The sequence below is a fragment of the Beta vulgaris genome, chromosome 2 (assembly GCF_026745355.1).
Source record: "Beta vulgaris subsp. vulgaris cultivar EL10 chromosome 2, EL10.2, whole genome shotgun sequence".
Classification (NCBI taxonomy): Eukaryota; Viridiplantae; Streptophyta; class Magnoliopsida; order Caryophyllales; family Amaranthaceae; genus Beta; species Beta vulgaris.
In genome coordinates this window covers 27,764,702-27,786,998 of record NC_079203.1, presented here as the reverse complement: position 1 = coordinate 27,786,998, position 22,297 = coordinate 27,764,702, and the positions used below count along the sequence as shown (strand labels likewise).

Sequence of the window (22,297 nt, the reverse complement as noted above, 5' to 3'; positions counted from 1 at the left end):
AAACGGGAGAAAGAAATATAGGGAAAATTTTTGTGCCTGGTTCTGGTAAACATACTGTTGAAAATATATATTGCTGGAATTTTGTGAACTCTTGGAAAAATTCTGTGTCTGGTTCTGGTACTTCGTAAAATTTCCTTACCAAGCCATATTTCCATAATTGAAAATATGGATCAGTTTTTTGAATGTCTCTTATGGATATAAAGAATCCTCCAGTTTGTAATATGAAAATATTAATATAGACCGTCCCATGTTCGCCAAATGCTATAGGGGATATTTTTTCGGATGTTAGGAAATTGATATACCAGTGTTGAAGTTTTCTTGCTTTACTTTGTTGATGATGATTTCCTCATATCGGTTGGAAGCTGATATATTTGGATGATTAGTTCATATATGAAAAGTTTGGAAATTGTTTTATGTATTGTAGGTAAAGCATGGGTTTTGGCTGTTTGAGTGAGGTTATTTGATAAGTCTTTTGTGGTGGAGGAAAGTTTTTTGGGTAAATCTTGAATACATTGGGTATGAATTCTTCTTTTTTGTGTGAGGTATAGGTTTTTGGTTTTGGAACTGGAAGATGTGTTGAGTTTTCTGTATCTGAAATAATTAAATAAGTAAATATGAATAAAAATTAATTTTGATTAATGAAAAATAATTTTTATGAGAATAAATCTTTTGAAATTCAACAAATATTATTACAACATCCTTTTTGACAAAACGGGGCTGACTCTTTTGAACAACAAGAGGTTGACCCGTTATCTAATTTTATTTGCAGTAGATTATCTTCACTATGGTCAGTAAGATTATGTTCTGAGGAAGTTTCTAGTAAATATAAGGCCAAATTTTTTTTCTTGAAGGTCTGGATCATGACCACATAATTCATTAATCTTTTGTTTTAAGTCATATTCGTTAGCCTTATGACATACTCGTCCACATTTATAACAATAAATCGGTCTTTTGGAATCTATAATTTTCTTTGGTGGTCTGGTGGGTGCCTTAAAGGTCTTTTTGTAATATGGGTCATTATTAATAATTTTTCTAGTTGGTCGAAAATTTTCTTTTGAATAATATTTCTAGGATGAGGATTATAATGAATTAAAAATTGTTCAGGAATAGTAATTTCATCCCATTTTAATTTTTTAGGTGTAAAAGTAGCCGCACTTTCAGTTTCAACTTTTAAGAGTATAGTTTCATCTATAGTGGGATGAAGTAAACATTTTGGATTTAGTTGAGAAGATAAAAGTCTAAAATAGACAAGGTAAATTAATGGAAATTTTTAACATATTCCCTAAATTGTACAGTTGAATTATTTGAAAGATGGACATCTATAACTAAAGTGTCTAGTATCCATGGATCGGTTAAGTCTAAAAGTTTCGACAACAATTAAAGTAGATTGGACCATTAAAATATTAGTTTGAATCATAGCTAAAAGGGAATCTTTATAGCCAACTAAGTGATTATCTCTTAGAGCTATATATATTGGACAATCAAAACCTTCTCTAGACAGTGATTTTAAGGCTATTTGAACCATACCAAAATGAATATACCTATATGTTTACAAGTATTTATTTATAGATGTCTTATTAAGTAATTTAATACTTTGAAATTCCTGATTTAAACTTGTAGTTTCCTCATGATGCTTAATAGAAAAACAGTCTTAAAATCAAGTTTCCTATTTGATAAATTGTGTCGATATGTTTCCTAGGTATAGTCCAGTTTTGAAAATTAATCGGAAAAGATATTTCCTTACTTTGTACTATGTTTGAGTTATCACTATCATGTGAAAATAATTTCTAACAAAAGTAGCCATGATCATATAATAATAAAATTTATGCATTAGCAGATAAGTAAATGCATATAAATGGGACAACGGGACCACCTTACGGGACCACCTTTTCTCCTCTTAACGGCTGACCAACGGATTTAACAAGGGCTGACCAACGTCTGACCAACACTTAGTGCAATTCTTAACTACTAAACCCACAAATTATTATTATATGAGTAGGTAGCTTTTAGTGAAAATACTAACACTAGATAGTTGAACTAAACTTAATACATATAAAGATAATAGGTTTACTTTTAAATAATTAAAACTTAAACTATTCTAATAAAATATAGTAATAAAATATGGTAGAAGTTTGTCATGGAAATGAATTAAGTTGCAACTTTACGTAGGAAGTAAAGAAGTCATCAAAGTCACATAAAAACAAAATCACAAAAGGACGAAATAGTAACCCATCCTAATTTTAAAACCATTAATAGTACTAGTATGAGTAATTAGACTGTTTTAGGCTTAATATCGGCAGATCCTACCCCCCGACGATTTTTTGGCTCGGATACCAAGATTGACCCCAGGACTGGACGGGTTTAGGACCGTCACAGTTGTATTTCAAATTTATTATATAGCGAAAGGGGGACGGTTGTAGTTCAGATTAATTATATAGCGAAAGGGGGACCGTCCGGTAGGTAATTAATCTCGTTAGACGATTAATAAAAACTTTGAAAATAAAAGTTTTGAAATTTATTTTTGATTTTGAAAAAGTAGTTTATTATTGAATTAATAATCTAAATGAAATCAATTTTGAAAATTTGAACAGATGTTGAAAACAATTAAAAGAGACGCAGCATTGAATAATGTTATAACACCAGCACATAATCCATGGGACGTTGAATTCTCGATGAAATAAGAGTTCTGTGGAATATGGGGTGTTGGTTTGTACATAACTGGAGAAGAAATCATATGATTTTTGTACTTCATTGGCCATATTTGTTGAGAACTTCCAAAGTGGAGCCACCATTCATAAAACCATATGGGGAAGTTATTTGGACATTGAGGACAAATGGTGAAGAACCATGAATGATTAAATGCCTGAGTAAGAATGCTCGAAACCATGCCATCTGATAATCAATGTAATTATATTCTTGTGGCTGGAAAGGGACGAGAATTCTTTCGGAACATAAGCAGATATCCATTCAGTCTGTGGAATAATCTTCTTGATTTTGCATTTTGAATAGGCTATGTAATTTCCTTTTTCACTATGCTCAATTTCGACGAACTTGGTATCAACAAGTATGAATTCATAAAACCTTTGTGTTTTGTAAGATGTTTCAGGTCGGTATTGACAATACATTGGGAAAAGAGAATTAGTAAATTTGATAAGTTCGGGAATTTGAGGAGTTTCTTTGAAACGTGTAAGGAGTAGGTGTTCTTTATGTGGTTTGGTGATGTATTTGTGGGTTTCGGAATTTGTAGATTGGGATTTTTGAGTAGTTGATTTTGAGTTTGAAGTTTGAGTAGGATACTTGACTGCTTGGGAATAAGATAAAGGTGGAAAATCAGAAAATGCGTCAAGCTTATCTGATGAAGATGTTTTTTCACTTGATGGCTGGAGCTTGTGAAATCTCATCACATAATCTTCTGGTTTTTGAATACCTTTGCCTTTATTAGAGTCTTGATTCATTTTGCCTCCTTTAAAAATCGAACTTTAATTATTACTATTGCTTTTCCTTGTAAAAATTCTCTAGTTAAAAAATCAGGAAGAGAATTATTTTCTCCTTTTATATATTCTATTTGAAAATCAAAAACTGATAATATAGCTTGCCATCTGGCAAAATTTGTTTTGAAACAATATTTTGAACATCCTTTTGTAGTATTTCTTTGCAGATTTCAATCTATTCGTATAAAAAGATTTATTATATAGATCATCTTGAAATTTTGAAATACAAAGAACAATAGATAAAATTTCCTTTTTAATAGTTGAATAATTTTTTTGAGAACCTATCCATAGGCCGGAATGAAATCTAATTATTTGTTCATTTTTATTTTCAGGTAATTTTTGTTTAAGAATGCCTCCATAACCTATGTCGGATGCATCTGTTTCTACTATCATGAATGCATTGGGATTTGGTAGACCTAAACATGGAAGGGACTTACTTTTTCTTTTAATGTTTGTATTATATGTGTATGTTTAGGTGACCAAGCTGGAGGATTTTTTCGTAATCTTTGATAAAGACATGAACAATATTGTCTTAATTAGGAAAAAAGTCTGAAATATAATTAAGACATCCTAAAAATCTTTGTAATTGATTTTTGTCTTTAATTTCTCTGGAAATTTATCAGAAATTCTATAGCTCTATTAATCGGTTTTATAGTACCTTGAAAAATATCATGTCCTAAAAACCGTATTTTAGTTTGAAATATTTTCATCTTAGGGAAAAGACGACTAAACCATTCTTTTTTAACATGTAAAAAAGTATTAAGGTGTTTAAATGTTGATCTAAGGAATCTGAAAATATTAGGACATCATCAATATAGACTATAATATTTTGAGTATAAGGATTAAAAATATCGTTCATAATATTTTGAAATTTGGATGGAGCATTTTTTAATCCAAAAGGCATTACATTCCATTCATAATGTCCAAAAGGAACATTGAAGGCGGTTTTGTATCTATCTTTTTCCTCTATTTGAATTTGCCAAAATCCACTTTCCATATCAAATTTTGAAAAGATTTTTGCATTGAAAAGACGACTCAATAAATCTTTTTTATTAGGGATTATCGGGTACTTAATCCATTGTAAGACTTTATTAAGAGGTTTATAATTAATTACTAATCTAGGAACCCCTCTTTCTTTTTCTGCTTGATTCATAACATAAAAGGCAGCACAACTCCAAGGAGATTTAGATGGTCTAATTAATTTTTTATCTAATAAGGTTTGAATTTCTTTTTTACAAAATTCTAACATTTTTTGATTCATTTGAATAGGTCTTGCTTTAGTAGGAATTGCTTTTTCCGAAAATTCTTTTTCATAGGGGAGTGAAACCATATGTTTTTTCCTTTCCCAAAAAGCATTAGGAATATCTGCACAAACTTCTTCTTTAAATTTTTGTTCTAAATCATATATTTTCTTTTGAATATAAGGGTTTTTTAATCTTTCTTCTGTTTTTAAGTATGATATTTCTTGTTGCAAAAGAGAAATTTGAGACTCTTTATTAGTTATTGTATTTACTTGTTGAAATATAGATGAAGATTGTAATATAGCTAAATCTTTTTGGTAAACTGGTGCAAGAGATTGAAAAGATATTTATGAACACCCATACGATCGACTGAAAAAGGATAAATTTGAGTAATAAAAGGAGTACCAAGTATTATTTCATTGTTTATATCTTTTATCAAAATGAATGTATTTTTAAAGCAATAACCTTGATTGCAAATATATACATTAGGGAGCTTATATTTTATTTTTAAAGGTTCACCATTAGCACTATGTAACTTTTCCGTTGTTTTTTCGTAGAAGATACTAGGAACTAGTCCTTCCCTTATAGAATTTTGATCAGCTCCACTGTCTAATAATGCTATAGTATTTAAGTGAAAGTCATTACCTATTTTAAGTGAAATGAGAATATACCATTTTTGAAAATTTATGCTATCTATAATATTTATTTGATCTTCTGTAGGGTCTTGAGATGAAATTTGAATAGGAGATGAGTTAGAGGTAGAAGGTTGATCCTTAAGACTATTATTTGATTCTAATAAAGCTATTCTAGTTTGAAGTTCTAAGTCTTTAGTCTTGAATTCTAACAATTGTTCTTTAATCTCTTTTACTTGAGTTTTAAGAGTGCTAAATTCAGTTTGTAAATCTTTAGTTGTAATTTGTTCAAAAATATTAGGAGTTGGATAGCGATCAAATATTTTTGATAAAGTAATTGGTTCAGTTCTAGTAGTATTTTCTTCTTTACAAACAATATCTTTTAACTTTAAAAGGTACTCCCTTTTTACATCTGTGTCGTTAATTTTGTCTATAAGTTCAAATAAAAATTCTTTTTCATTATTATATTTTGTAATAACATTAATAGAAGGATTGGGGATAATATCTACATATTTTTTAGGTATAGTCCAGTTTTGAAAATTAATCGGAAAAGATATTTCTTTACTTTGTACTACGTTTGAGTTATCACTATCATGTGAAAATAATTTTCTAACAAAAGTAGCCATGATCATATAATAATAAAATTTAATGCATGTAGCAGATAAGTAAATGCATATATATGGGACCAACGGGACCACCGTTACCGGGACCACCTTTTCTCCTCTTAACGGCTGACCAACGGATTTAACAAGGGCTGACCAACGTCTGACCAACACTTAGTGCAAATTCTTAACTACTAAACCCACAAAATTATGTATTATATGAGGTAGGTAGCTTTTAGTGGAAAATACTAACACTAGATAGTTGAACTAAACTTAATACATATAAAGATAATAGGTTTTGTTTTAAATAAACAAAACTTAAACTATTCTAATAAAATATGGTAGAAGTTTGTCATGGAAATGAATTAAGTTGCAACTTTACGTAGGAAGTAAAGAAGTGCATCAAAGTCAGATAAAAACAAAATCACAAAAGGACGAAATAGTAACCCATCCTAATTTTAACACGATTAGTAGTACTAGTATGAGTAATTAGACTGTTTTAGGCTTAATATCGGCAGATCCTACCCCCCGGCGATTTTTTGGCTCGGATACCAAGGTTGACCCCAGGACTAGACGGGTTTAGGACCGTCTCGGTTGTAGTTCAGATTAATTATATAGCGAAAAGGGGACGGTTGTAATTCAGATTAATTACCTACCGGACGGTATAGGAATATCTTGCAAATTCATTGAAAAGATGTACAAATTATATATATGATATATTAACTTTCTAACAACCTCAAATCCAATCTTTCTTTCTTTCTGAACCATTCTGTAAAACATTCAAATATAACCTTTCATAATATGTGAGTAGGAAGTAATAAAAATCCAATGAGCTATCAAGGCTCACTACATAAAGTAAACACCAAATTCCCTGGTATGCATACCTCTAACTTGATAATGTACCAAGAAGGAAGACGAATGACAAGAGAATTGATCAATATAATCTCAACTACTAAAATAAAATAATGAGACACTGTTAACTCAATATACCTCCATACTTGAGGAATCCCGCTTACCTGCAACACCACAATTCAATTGAACTTGGTCACAATAAGGAACTTCCTCCTTTGAAATATAAATCTCATAAACAATCTCAACTCTTTCACTGTAAATATCTAGAACCAAAATGTGAGTTTCAATATATAACGTTATAAAAAATATCTCAATCTCAAAAAATATTTCCAAAACAATATAAACAATTCCTGAACTCATCTGTGCAAGCATAGTAGGAAATCTTACCTTAGTAGCAATTACAGTCAAGGAATCTCAATCTCAAGTCAAACGAAGCCGCAATCTACAACATAATAATATAATATAAGTCACTTGACTATACTTCACATAATTACCTAAAAGAATAGTATTACCTAGTTATTGAGCTTTGACTAATTTAAGACAGACGACTCGATTTAACATGATCCAATTCAAAAGAACACAACATCAACCTGCCAAGAGTCAATGAAAGTCAACTATTATAATACAAACTAGTTAAACTAGTTGAATCAATATTGATATGCTATTGATTTTATGGCCTGTTTGACAGTGATTAGTCAATTGATTCTATCAATTGGCTAAGTTGGATATGACGATTTCCTCTTTAGTCCATTATACTAAGTTTGATAAGACAACCAAAGTTCAAATTAAATACCCAAATACTTATGTAAAACAAGATGTTCAAGTACTGATTAATCGCAATCATTAATAATAGCATGAATGCGAAAGTTCTTTAACAATAATTTTCTCACAAAACACATAGAATAGTTAACATACATATATTTAGCTGGTTCTAACTCTAATCATTAATAACCAAAAATAGTATGATAAAGCATGTTTTTCACAGTATTTGATTTTAGAGCATATGGAATCATCAACAACAAGAAGATCCCTCTTCACATGTAAATGAAAGTTCTAGCTTCAACACTTCACCCATGTATGCTATCTTTATTTATCATTATACATTATCCACTTCCAGGAAAGCATTTTTCACATCCATTTGATGTGTATGCCAACTTTGAATGGCTGCAATTGCAAGAATTGACCTTACTGTGGTCAATTTGGCAACAGGTGCAAATGTTTCTCCATAATCCAAGCCATACTACTGTCTATTTCCAAGAACAACAAGCCTAGAATTATATCTTATATATTTTTGTCTTTGTGGATCAAATTTAGTTGTGTAGATCCGCTTGCAACCAATAGCATGTTTCCCTTTAAGAAGATCTGTGATTTCCCATGTGTTGTTTCTGTCCAGAGCATCTAGTTCTTCATTCATAGCTTCCAGCCATTGTTTGTATTTAGCTGCTTCTTTAAAGAGCTTAGGATCAAGTTCTTTCTCTATTGTACTCAGAAGACGGGTGTAATGATTAGTGACTTGAGTGTTAGTCACTTTTTGAACAAGGTTTGCTCTTACTTCATAATAATTATGCCAAGATGGAGCCTTGTGTTCTCTTCTAGATCTCTAGAGACACTACAGTATTAGTAGGTACATCATCAACTATACCATCAAGTTCTGTATCACCACCTTCTTCATGAATGATCTCCTTCTGTGTTTCTTCATCATAATCTTCACTCCACATAATGTTTTATTTAGGAGGCTCACATAAATCTATTCCTTTCTGGGATGTAGAGTAAAAAATGTCATCAGGATTGTCATGAAATTTCACATATCTTGACACAAAAGATTCTCCACTAACAAGGTTGTGAAGCTTGTAGCCCTTCTGTGTATTTGAGTATCCAATAAAGACACGGGGAATACCCCTAGCACCAAAAGTATACTTTCTTCTATCAGGGTTGTATGCCATAGCTAAACACCCAAAGCATTTCATCATATTGTAGTTTGGTTTCTTTTCATAGCACACTTCATTAGGACTCTTTCCTTTATGAACTGTACTAGGCAACTTATTAGTGATATAGGTGGTTGTCATCACACAATCACCCCAACAATAAAGTGGAAGACCACTAAAAAATCTTATGGCTCTTGACATTTCAAGAACAATTTTTGTGCCTTCTTTCCACTCTGCCATTCTGTTGTGGCCTATCAAGCATGATGTTTGGTGAATTATGCTAAATTTTTCAAAGTAGGGCCTGCATTTGCGATCATCAAATTCTAATGCATTGTTCGACCTTATGACTTTCACATTCTTCCCAAACTGAGTCTTTGCCATATTCACAAAGTTCCCCAAAGCAGCAAAAGCATCAGACTTCAGCTTCAATAGATGCACTATGTCAGTCTTGAGTAGTCATCCACCAAAGTGAGGAAGTACCTATACTTCCCTTTGTAGCTTACGTTATAAGGCCCCCATATATCCATGTGCACCATTTCTAATAGCTCACTTGTTTTGAATCACTTTTTCCAAAAGGCAACTTTGTGAATTTTGCCAAAGGACATGTAATGCACACATCATGACATTCGCTCTTCACATTAATGGAATTAATCATAGCAAGTCTCTTCATTGGTGCGTGTCCCAATATGTGATGTCACAGGGTTTCTTTGCTTAATTTTGGAACATTCCTAATTACATTAGGAAATTCAGTGTAATTTTGAGCATTCATAGCCACCCTTTTCTTATTTCTCTAAATAGCATAGCTAGTATGTTCTTTAATTCTATGAAGAGTCTTCTCAACTGGTTCATTCATCAAGGAGTAAAGACCATTCTCACTTTTTCCTATACCTCTTATTTCTTCAGTCACACAGTCTATAATCAGGCAGTATTTATCAAGAAATGTTGCCTTACAGTTCAGATCTTCACATAATTTGCTCACACATAGCAAATTATGTTTGAAAGCAGGAATATACAGAATATTGCTCTACTTTACATTGCTTTATAGCATCACAATTCCAGTGTGTGTGACTTTAGAGGTCTGACCAGTAGGCAAATTAATCAGAGAGTTATCTTTGCATATCACAACATTCTTTAACATAGAAAAATTTCCAGCCATATGATCTAAAGCACCAGAATCCATGTATATGTGCTTACATAATCAGCAAAATAACATGACACCATACTTGAGTAATGTATGTCCATCACATCTTCAGTATCTTTACCTTTAGATGGGGTAGGTAGAAGACTAAGGAGTTGTTCAAGTTGTTGAGCAGTAATAGTGGTGTCATTGCTTGAGATTGACATGTTGTCACTCTGATTTTGAGCATTTGCAGCTATCTTTGCACCAGATTGCTTTCCCTTGCTCCATTTTTACTGACAATAATTGTTCTTTCCTTTTCCATTGTGTTATGGAAATACCTGATTCCTTGCCTTGTTCTTGGGAAACCCCAGTACAAACCAGCAGCTTTCTTTTGTGTGCGCACTTTTGCTGCACACAGAGCATTGAGTAGTTGGAGGAGTACTGCTTGTGGCTCACCATGCCCTTTTACTGAACATAGCCAAGGTTTCTGTTTCTTCTTTCACCTGGCTCAACATGTAACAGCCCCCGTCCTAGCTTATATTAAAAATTAATTAAAACCATACTTTCTAGCATTAGCGGAAGCAAAATCATAATCAAGGTCATGGAGGTTGTCACTTGCTGGAGTCAACCCATTTAATATGGCTGAATTGACTCTACGAGCTAATCTTATAATAAAACATTCATCACATAAGAAATAAGTTAGTTATTATAGACCCAAAGTAAAGTTATAAAGTAAAGTTAAACAGTGTTCATAAAGCAGAATTAAGTCGCACAATATGATCATGCTCAAGCTTGCATCCACTATGATAGTCGAGACATGACTTCACTACAGCTCTTCCATCGGACTACCTTAGCTTGCTATTCCCTTCACAAGAGTATGCCCCCACCAGGACAGGTTCATAGAACAAAAATCAGCTTACACTGGTATGCAAATCAACCTGAAAGTAGATTATGGTGGCTAAAAGCAATGAGTGATCACACTCCAAAGATATTTTGCAAATCACTATGTCAAGGAAATAAACCTTCATGGTGAGAATACACATTCTAAATGTTCACAGGTTTATAGCAAATGTCTACATACAAACACACATTGAAAACGTTTACTTTGGAGCGTAGGAAGAAGATAACACAATGAGGTGCATTAGAGTGCAACCTCACACCAATTCGGAGTTAAACTCCTACTATTTTCTCGCTTGAAAGCTTTTATAGGACATGTCCTTTCACACATTACACACATTCCTCTTCACTACGCAAAAACGAATTCACATTCTTTAATAACAAACACACTTACTAAAACGGTTTGTAAGAAATTATATTAAAACTTAAGCTTATAAAAATAATTTAAGGTTTGGTTAATGATGGATTATGGACTTAGGACAGTAGCTACATGATTTTAGGAATGCCAAAAATGTTTCTAAAGAATCCACACAATCGATCTAATTAAACATAAAAATAATCTAGGCTTGATGTGCGAAAAAGGGTGATTTCAGACCTCATAACAAAGAATACTTTGAATAGAATTTGATCATCGATTATGGTTGAGTAATATAAGTGGAACATTTATGTTTAAGCTACTGTAAGTACTCATATATCATTGAAAATGTTTCCCTTAAAAGATTATAGGAAACCCAATATAGTTCATTCTTAAAACGTAGTTTGTAAATAGTTTTCGAACCCTCTAATGTAATTTGAAATGATGTAGAAAATTCTTATCAAGGTATATCATGGACACCAAGTGTTCTTTATTAATAGTAACTACTAATAAGTCCAATGCAATCCTTTTCCAACATTCATAACATTTCCAAGTGAAATCACATAGTAAAACATGCCTTTAACAACACTTTTAGTGTAAAAACTCTACCTGCATCCTAAAAGATGTTCTTAGCTATTAACACACATATATATGACAGCCTAATATCATTCCACCTACTGCCTACTCACCAAAAATCCATCCAAAATACCAAAATTCACAATTCTTAGCCAAACCGAGTAAAATCCACATACTATTCTTCCTAAGGTAAGAAAAGGAACTCTTTTTCATGTGTTGTACCAACATGCAAAGGATTATACTTGTATAACATCAAAATACAGAATCCAATAGACATTCAAAACAAAAATTCAACCTCAATTTCGTTCCCAAATAAGTCTAATAACTTTCATAATACTTAACTTCCAAAAAGGGATAGAATTTGCATACCTTAACTTGTAAAGGTGTAACTCGACTTATCCTTGTCCTTTGGATGAGATTTTTACTTCTTTGGAATCCTTAAACACCTATTTATATCCACACAAAAATTCATAAGGATTGAACTAAGGAAAGTATTTCAATTTACCCAAACAAATCCACATACCTACTATTTTTCTGGTTGAGGAAGATGTCTCTTTTTCTTGAACTTCTTGACCTTGAACGAATGATTTCTTGGCTACCCAGTATGCTCCTATGTGTTTAGAATATGAATCAAGCTTTGCATGTAAGGTTTTATAGAGAAAAATGGAAGAAAACGAAGAAAGAAATCAACCCTACTGCTCACGTAGGACTGGCGAGAAGAAGAGGTGGAAGTTTTCCACTTCTGGGCAGCAGAATTTCTTTGTTGGTTTGTAATGAAATTTTTGTGAGGTGTTTGGATACATGTGTATTATGTTTAGATGCCTTTATATCTCGTGAATCACTCCTTAGTAAGTCAATTAAGGTCTTTGTTCCCACTTGATCCTTTGCAAGAATTTCTGCTCTTCTTTTTGTACTATCCTAATACTAATTTTTATATTATATTGCATACTAGTGATCTACTTTCCCCAAGATGATTATTTTACCCCAAAACATCCATAACATATACTTCCTTGATTTACCTTAACCCATATATATTAAAGAACTCCAAAGTCCATTCGATTAAGCATAACCGTTAATTTGCTTAATAGTTGAAACATAATTCCTATCTTCCGATAGTTTAAATTTCTATAATTCAACTTCTTAAAATACTATATCAATCCTAATTGTTCACATGTAACTTAATAATATTATCATCTTTATATAATTCCTTCTAAGTACTAATTACACACAAGCACAAATTATTTTTACACACAACTTATCTTACGTATTACCTACGTACGATCACATTTAAATTTCACAATTTAAGTACTTAATCATATACTAATCCTGTATTATTTACCGGCTATTACACAACAACTCTCTCTGAGCTTCTTCTTATTCTAAGAAGCTGGAAGCAGTTTCCACTGTAGGAAGTGGCGACATAATGAGAATGTTACTTCTCTGAGTTCCATAAACTTCATCAAGCCCATTCAAAAAACTCAAATAGCTTATGTTCATCTTTTTGTTGAGTAAGTGCTTCAACAAATGTTGTTATCTCATCTGTTACAGTAGTGATAGGTGGAAGAGTATTCAGGGAGTCCAGTTCCTCCCACTGACATTTCATCATAGTGTAATACTCACTCACATGCCTACATTGCTGTTTTGCTTCATATAATTCCTTGTTCAGTTTATACTTCCTTGAACCATTTGTGAGAGAGAATCTTTTCTCCAACTGCTTCCATATCATATGAGCATTTCTCACAAACATCACAGGTTTCTTAATGGATTCACTCACAGAACACAATATCCAGGATATAATCATACTGTTACATGTGTCCCAGGATTCTCCTTTAACGTCATCTTTCTCATCCCTCTTTACCACGCCTGTTATAAAGCCTAGTTTTCTTTTGGAAGCCAGACCAATCTCCATTGATCTCTTCCAAGATCTGTAATTAGCAGACCCTTGAAGTTTCTACAACCAGGAAGTTGTTTCCAACAGATGGATGGAGATATAGAGGGTTGGTTGCCTCTATAGTTGTTTTGGTCATAGTAGATTTTTTCTTTCTAGCTATTTTGAGAGAAAGCTAAAAATTTTGGATGTATTTTAGAGAAAAACTGGTAGAAGAATGAGAGATATTACTAGTTTTCGAGCCTAAGCTCTGATACCATGAAAACATTTTGTATAAGACACAAGCTTTTTCTCCATTTTTTCTCTCCTTCATTCAAAATTTTGTGGTCCTGAATACAGCTTACAACTTAGGGTGCGTTCTCCTCAACTTAAAAAAAATTAAGTTTCAGGTCCAATAAGTTCAGATAAGTTGCAATAAGGTCCAATCAGGGCAATAAGTTCCCATTAGGTCTAATAAGGTCCAATAAGTTCCAATCAGGTGCAATAAGTTCCAATCAGGTGCAATAAGTTCCAATCAGGTCTAATAAGGTCCAAATAGTCAATGTTCAATAAACATTTGTATTATTGTCCATTATTTTATTATTCATAATTTCATATCACTATTAGCTGATTATGTTATTATTAGAATTTTAATTAAAGTACCACAATGATTATATAGTATTATACTTGTATTAGTGTCTATTACTTTATTAAATATTTGTATTATTGTCTGTTATTTTATTATCCATATTACTATTAGCTGATTATGTTATTATTACAATTTTTTTATTAAAGTACCACAATGTATGATATTATACTTGTATTATTGTCTATTATTTGATTATTCATATTACTATTAGCTGATTATATTATTATTAAATAATATTATAATCATGATCAAATAATTAAGGTTAACAATAATAATTATTATAATTACAATATTTTGCAATTCGTCTTTAAATAACTAAAGATAACATGTTTTCGTTACTAATAACAACGAAAGATATAAGTGTTATCAATTGATTGCTTCATTATCATCACCGGAGTATCTTTCTTCATCGAAGTATCTTTCTTCATCTTCTACATCATCATCTTCAATCAATACGTTTTCTTCACCAACATCCAACCATATTTCATCTGCAATTTTTGCCCGAGTAATCTCCATATTCTTTGTTCTCGTCTTGTCAGTTAAATTTAAATCAGCTCTTGGTTCCATGGTTTCAACTACTTGCGAAACTGGAATCCCTAAATCATGTAAACGAATAAAATATGTAACGTGCATGTTGCCTCGATAATAGCCAACTTGTAAGCATCATCCATCTTCGGCATCATTCTTAGAATCTTCCATCTATTTTTTAGTACACCAAAACTTCTTTCAACAGTTCCACGTAATGAAGAATGTCGATAATTAAAATGCTTTAACATTCCCTATGGTGGAGGACCATTTTTAAATTCAGGAGTATGAACTCTCAAACTTTTCTCTTGATATGGATGAGTGAAAATTGATGGGTGATTATGATTGGTGGCATCTTGTTTGTGACTTTAATGGAGTGTTGGAGAAAAGCTAAAAAAAAATAACAGAAGGAAGAAAGGAGAAGAAATGAATGAAGGCAGACTTTGTTTTGGCTACGGTTATATACGAGATTTTTTTCTCTTTCTTTTTTTTCTTTTTATTTTCTCCCGCCTTTATAATAATGCATAATATGTAATTGGGTACAAGTAACAAGTGAGAGATGAAAGTAGAGTAAGAGATAAGGAGTTAATGCATTCTACTACCTTCAAGTAAATGAAAGTGGAGTGAGAATTTTTCATATGTGCCAATTTTAACTTGTTAGCAATAAATATTAATCAACTTTTGATTTTCTACTAGTGCTTTAAAATCAAAACAAGACTATTAAATATATTAGTGGTGAAAGTTATGTATAGGCAAATATATAAATAGTAAATTTTTTTTGTTAAATTAATTATCATAAGAGATAATTAATAGTAATTATTTTTTAAAAGGACAAATTTTAATAATTATTACTTCATAATAAATTTTGCTCCGTAGCATTTACGTTAGGGGTAGTATTTATGTTATTAATTGTCAATTTTTTTTGTCTAATAAGGTCAAATAAGTTTCAATCAGGTCCAATAAGGTCTAATAAGTTTCAACCAGGTCCAATAAGGTCTAATAAGTTTCAATCAGGGCCAATAAGGTCTAATAAGTTTCAATCAGGTCAATAAGTTCCAATCAGATCCAATAAGTTCCAATCACGTTCAATCAGGTTCAATAAGTTGACTCAGGTCCAATCAGGTTTAATAAGTTCCAATAAGTTCAGTTCAGGTTCACTAAGTTCAGTTCAGATAAGTTCAGGGCCAATAAGTTGAAGAAAAGGCACCCTTAGTCTTTTATAGACTGAAAAATAGCAAGAAACTTCCTAGGAAGGTCCTGGAAACGGCACAAAAGCCAGCTTAACAGAAAGACAAAAAACATAATGATTGGCACTGAAGGCCAGGGAGAATCCTCCGAGAGGTGGCTGCACTTAAGGTAGTGTACACACTGCCTTGTACCTTGTACTGATGTACTAGTCGGTAGTGCACACACTGCCGTGTACCTTGTACTGATGTACTACCTACTTTAACATAATTATTGTTGCAATATCTAATATACTCTTTCAAAAATATTGGGATATTTTATCAGCCCCATAATGGCCTGCCCAATAATGACCATATCCATTAAAGCCCTATCCAATAAAAACCCTATAAATTTGACCCTAACCCTTTGAGCATTGGGCTACCTTGTCCAATAACCAAGTCTAGCACTAATAGAGGAAAGTTAAGAACATGCAGCAGTGACTAGTGGCTCTGCAGCAACGAACACCAACACCAGGAGGATAACATCAGCACCATGTAGTTCACAAGCAATAATAGCAGTGTCAGCATCAGCGCAAGGATCCTTGATGAGAGAAAAGGAAGCACGAGTAGGGGAGGGCAAAGCAACAACGGGAAGAAAAGCGAGGCACCAACGAGCAAGATGCTGACACTAATGGAACAGAGGAGATCGGAGGTGGAAAAGGAGAAAGAGATAGAGATGGTTTTTTTTCATGATACGGGTCTGGTTTCTTGAATGAATTGGATCAAAGTTTAATTAGGACAAGGGCATCAAAAGGAAAAAAAAAGGTTCTGGTTTTCAAATTAACCACAACCCTTGAATTAAGGGTTGCGGTTAGCCTAAATATCGTATTCCTTTAGGTTATGTTCTCCCTAACTTATTTTTAGTTTAGTTTAGCTCAATTCAGTTTAGTTCAATCAGTTCAGTTCAGTTCAGTTCAATTCAATTCAGCTCCAATCATCATTTTTATTAGTTATAATTTAATTTATTTCAGTCCAGTTCAATTCAGTTCAGTTGCAATCAATTTAGGGCATGTTCTCCCCAGCTTATTTTCAGTTCAGTTCAGTTCAGCTTAGCTCAGCTCTTTTATAACCATTTTATTAAATATTATTATTATGTTGGTATAATTTATTTTACTAATTACTCTTATTATTATTATTATTATTATTATTATTATTATTATTATATTATTATTATTAATTATTATTATTATTATTATTATTATTATTATTATTATTATTATTATTATTATTATTATTATTATTATTATTATTATTATTATTATTATTATTATTATTAGCATCATTATTATTATTATTATTTAAATATATATCATTACTATTAAGTATTATTATTATTATTATTGTTGTTTCTATATATTATTTTGTTTATTATAGCTTTACTCATTATTATTACTATTATTATTAGGAGGAATATGGTTTAGGTCAAACCACAAATAAACCCACTTTTTTTAGTCCATAAACCAATCAAATTGCGTCAAGACGATTTATGATGTAATTTTCGCGGTCCAACCCAATCATTATTTTTATTACTAAATATTTTTATATTATTCAATCTAATTATTAAAATAGTAATATTAATTTACTTCTTAGATATTATTGTTATTATATATCATCATCAAGTATTAATAATTAATACAAATAATAAAAAATAATTTATTAATTATCATTATTATCATTAATTATTATTATTATTATTAATTTATGATTATTAATATTATTTATTTATAGCTATCATTTAAAAATATCCATAATACTATAATTATTATTGATTATTATTACTTATCATTATAATTATTATTTAATATTCATATTATTATTGTTTAAATTATTATTTATATATTTATTACATTCAATTTAATTCAATTTAATTTAATTCAATTCAATTCAATTCAGTTCAGTTTAGTTCAGTTCAGTTCAGTTCAGCTCAGCTCCAATAAGTTCAGTTTAGCTCCAATAAGTTCAGTTCAGTTCAGTTTAGTTGTTTTATGTCGAAGAGAACAGGCCCTTAGTTCAATTGCAACCAGTTCAGTTCAATTCAGTTCAGTTCAGTTCATTTTGTTTATATCGAAGAAAACACGCCTTAGTAATAAAGGGTTGCAGTTTTTTGTATAATTGTAACCCTTAATTCACACCTTATATATTTTTTCGCATATGGATTAAGGATTCCATTTTTTAGATAACCGAGGTCCTTTTCAAGTAGCAATTAGCTTATTTTCCTCTAGTTTTCTTTTCATCCTTTTGTTATTTTAAGATTATAATACCTAAGCTAGTAAAATAATATTTCGAGAAAAAACCTTCTAACTCTTCCCCCATCAAGCATTTTCAATAATTAATCTAGGAATTAACCATCCATTTCATTTAGAAAATGGAGAGGATCCCAACTCATCAAAGATCTAGTATAATAAGGCTCAAAAAATTAAAGTAAAAAGTGGAGTACTAGGTGTTGATGTGCATTTATTTAACATTATTTAATATTTAGGGTCATTCACAAGTTATATGTTATTCAATAATTTCATTTATAGTAAATATAAAATATTAAGGGCCTATTTGCTTCATCTAATTTTTCTTGAATCTTCTTTTTTTTTTAAAAAAAAAACTCTCGTAAATTTTTTAAAAAAACTTTCTTATTTTTTATGAAAATAAGCAAAAATAATATAAAGAGAATATGCCGTAATATATAGTGTTTCGAAGAAAATGCATATAATGATAAATCTTTCATAACAAAATATAGGAAAAAGAACAGTAAACTAAAATTTTCAGCTACATAAACTCATAAAGTTACCTTGTTTATTCCAGGCTTATTTTTATAAAATAAAATTAACAATACAAATGGGTACTATCTTGCCACACTATGTCAAAGGGGCAAACGAAATAAACTACACACTATCTTTTTTTTTGATACAAAGCTTTTACATTTCTTTATTGAAAATTCAACGTGATTGTTGAACATACATACTTTATGGAAATCTTAAGAATCTTAAGAAAACCATTTTTTTTACTTTTTACTACCAAGCTAACAGATTTTACACCCTGGGAGGTGGAAGAAGCCATTTGGCAGCATCAATGTATTCCAAGCTAATAAATTGTTTTGCCTCCGCAGCGGTCAACTTCTTGGAATATGGCACCCTTCTCTTTAAGTCAGCACCAGGACCTGTGTTTGCGTACTCTCCAAAAAATACAGTCCTACATACATTTGATCAATAAATCTCAATATCTAGATATATAGAGCAAAGGAGTTAATAAACATATTTTATATAGATTATTTGTTTCGTGTCTTTATTGTTTGCTATTATTCTTACTAAAATTTTATGTTTGAAAATTTGAAAGTAGAATAATATGAAATATTTCTATGTGATATTCACAAATTATGAGTAGCTTAAGAAATTAGTATTATCATATTAGGAACAAAAATATATAAAAAGGAAGGCGATGCTTTACTTTTGGCATTTTTGATTTCTGTTGTCAGACCAACCCTCAGGTTTAATGACATCACTGATGGTAGAATAAGCAAAAACGCTTCGAGCTGCATCAAACCATGCTCTACCTAAGACTGCATGACCACCCGTTCCTGTCACTTTACAGTGGACAAACGAGTATCCACCTTCTCCATCTTGATTCTTCCTTGCATGAGCAACTATCATAGCCTCCCTATCACCCGGAATAACATGGAGTTCGGTATTCTGTCAATCAAATTTACATTAGAAATAATATATGTCAGTCAAAAGCTTTACTATATATATATATTATATAACATGAATTGTATTAATAAAGCTAAAGAAATTCAAAGTTACCAAATATAGAGATCTAGCTTCACCAAAAATAAAATCAACAGTCCCTTCAATATAACAATCTTTGAAGAAATGTTTTCCCTTGTCATCACAAACAGTATCTTGAAATCCAACGAATTTACAATTATAAAATGCAGATCTATCGCCAGAAATTCTTATTGCAGCAGCTTGTGCTCCCTTCTTCTTTCCATCAGGCCTTGGAGCAGAATTCTACATTCAAAGACGATTACGCATTAAATAACCTCTAAATGAAGAAGAACAATAGCTTCTAGGTCTAGCTATGCTTCGGATAATTATATTTTTTATTTATTAATATTTTACTTAAAAACGATAACACCAAATATCACATGGTTTAGTAGTTAAGACTTGAGTATGTAAGTTTGAAGTCACGGAATAAAATATTATGTACTACATATTCTATTTTTTTTCAATTTTATGTGAATTAAATGGAGCAAATTACTAACGCTTTTTAATGTATTAGTATAGATGTAAGGTGAATATTTAGATGTAGTTAGTAGAGAGAGAAGAGTTACATACCGAAATAATTATATTTGCAGCAACAAAGTAATCAGACTCTACTATCAATGTTGCACTATCAACTGTTCCATATTGAGCAGCCGTACCAGCGAAAGTTATAGTCGGTCTATTTTTAGGATCAGTACCATAGAAAGTAATATATGATTGAAATCTTTCAATCTTAATCTTTTCCCTGTATTCTCCTGGACCAATTTTAATAATTACACGTTTCTTATTTCCTACTTTAACATGCTTCACAGCATCAGATATGGTCTTAAATTTTCCTTTTCCATCTTGCCTCACATCAAGAGTCTCTACCCCGCCGTCTTCTGCTGCTATTACACTAGGTTCTAATGTTCCTTTTGCAGCACTATGGAAAGGGGGAAAAAAAATAGTTAGGTCATTTGAATGAAATTCACGTTTGTAACTTCAATAGGAAAACATGCATACAAATTGTACTAAAATCGTAATATTGATATTACATACAATATTTATTAGTTTTTTTTTTTTTTTTTGCAAAAAGGATACACTATTAAAGAGGGTCTCTTTAGAAGTTTTTGTTTCATTTTCTCATTAACATTCACCAAAATTTGACTGTCATAAATTCTTTTATAAATGAAGAAGTTTTCAACAAAGTAATAAGAGTTATTTTTATGGAAATAATTTTTTTTTGGATAGGATATGTTCATATTCATATATTGCCACAAAACTACAAAACAATATTCAGGTTCAATTTTCATAAAAATGATAAAACACAATGCTTTATCTTTTTTTTTTTCGTATAGAGAGGGAAAGGGCCACATTATTTGGGAATAAACATGTATACCTGATTGGTTTCACAACAGATTGAAACCAACGTTCAACTTCAGCTGCGTTTGCAGGAATTACAGTTTGTGCATTTATTGTGAAAGCTATGTTAACAATAAGAAAACAAGCCAAAGCAATATTAAGTTTCATTGCCATTTCTTCTTTATTCTTTTCCTCAACCTTTTATTGTTATTTTTTTTGTTGTTTTTGTTGTTATGTTTATCATGTAAAAATAAGTTTTATATAGGGTGGAGTGAGAGAAAGAATGATAGCTATTTGAGGGAAAAAAGGACTTTTCTAAAATAACAATGGCTAATATTAAACGAGTAAATTTGCCTAGTTTTCCTAGAAATAATGATTGATACTTCTAAAACGGGTGCTATTTTTTTAGAACAGAATTGTAGGTTGTAGGTTTTCCCATCAAAACATGTAAAACCACATCCATACTTTTACCTTACACTTGGTAATTACCCTGTAATTGGTCGAAGGCCACTCCAACTTGGATGGTTTATACATAAAATTAGTGAAACTTTAGATTGTCTCATGTATTGCATTAGATTTGGGGGTAAATAGATATAGAAAAACATGAGACATATTAAGAACCGATAAGCATTGCAAATAATTAGGATAATTTCTAAGTGGTCTTGGTTTTATCAAAGAGGACCTTGACCATGTTTAAAAATTTGAGAAGCACTAGGTAATAGTCTAGTGATATTGACGTGACATGTAATCTCAAAAATCTTGGGGTCGGGTTTCACCCCACCCCCTCAAGCCCCCCACCCTTCCTAGTTCCACCATTAACCCTTGTGCAAAGCAATGCAGATTCTTTAACTAATCTTGTAGTTGATAGGTCCTAATTAACCTATTCCAGATTTAAGTATTTAACACAATCGGGACGTATTGGTAAAATGTGAAATAAAATCAAGGGAGGCAACATGTAATCTATGCTTAAATGAGTCAGCTAAGCAGAAAGATTCTTTACCAGCAATCTCACAATCAAGGACCTCTAAGAGATTAATGAAAACAATATATTGTTAGTCCCTAAAGAATTGGCAACTAGGCGGGTGACTCGTTCATCTATCTGGTTGGTGCACACATCACCAAACTTCCCTGTCGTCTGCTAAAGTGTGTGTAAATGGGGATTAGCTTCCCCGACAGAGAAAACCCTTCTAAACACGATACGACAACCAGAGAAACTTCTGGTGCTCAGTTCCCAATATATTTCGAAGGG

At 31.4% G+C, this 22,297-nt stretch overlaps 1 protein-coding gene across 1 annotated transcript; it reads right to left on the bottom strand.

The window, feature by feature from the left end:
• Positions 1 to 18,722: 18,722 nt before the first annotated feature.
• Positions 18,723 to 21,525, bottom strand: LOC104884545 (pectinesterase 2). The gene is made up of 5 exons (XM_057393084.1): positions 21,086 to 21,525; positions 20,281 to 20,629; positions 19,747 to 19,953; positions 19,394 to 19,635; positions 18,723 to 19,138 (listed from the first exon to the last, which is right to left on the bottom strand). The coding sequence occupies exons 1-5, from the start codon at positions 21,220 to 21,222 to the stop codon at positions 18,979 to 18,981; spliced, it is 1,095 nt and encodes a 364-aa protein (XP_057249067.1). The 5' UTR covers positions 21,223 to 21,525; the 3' UTR covers positions 18,723 to 18,978.
• Between the last annotated feature and the right edge of the window lie 772 nt (positions 21,526 to 22,297).

Bases quoted from the DNA above. Each gene is read 5' to 3' on its own strand.
- LOC104884545 (XM_057393084.1), bottom strand. From the start codon at position 21,222: ATGGCAATGAAACTTAATATTGCTTTGGCTTGTTTTCTTATTGTTAAC. The intron at 19,636-19,746 runs GTAACTTTGAAT...TTTGATTGACAG, and splicing joins AAGCTAGATCTCTATATTTG to AATACCGAACTCCATGTTAT. The intron at 19,139-19,393 runs GTAAAGCATCGC...AAATGTATGTAG, and splicing joins AGAAATCAAAAATGCCAAAA to GACTGTATTTTTTGGAGAGT.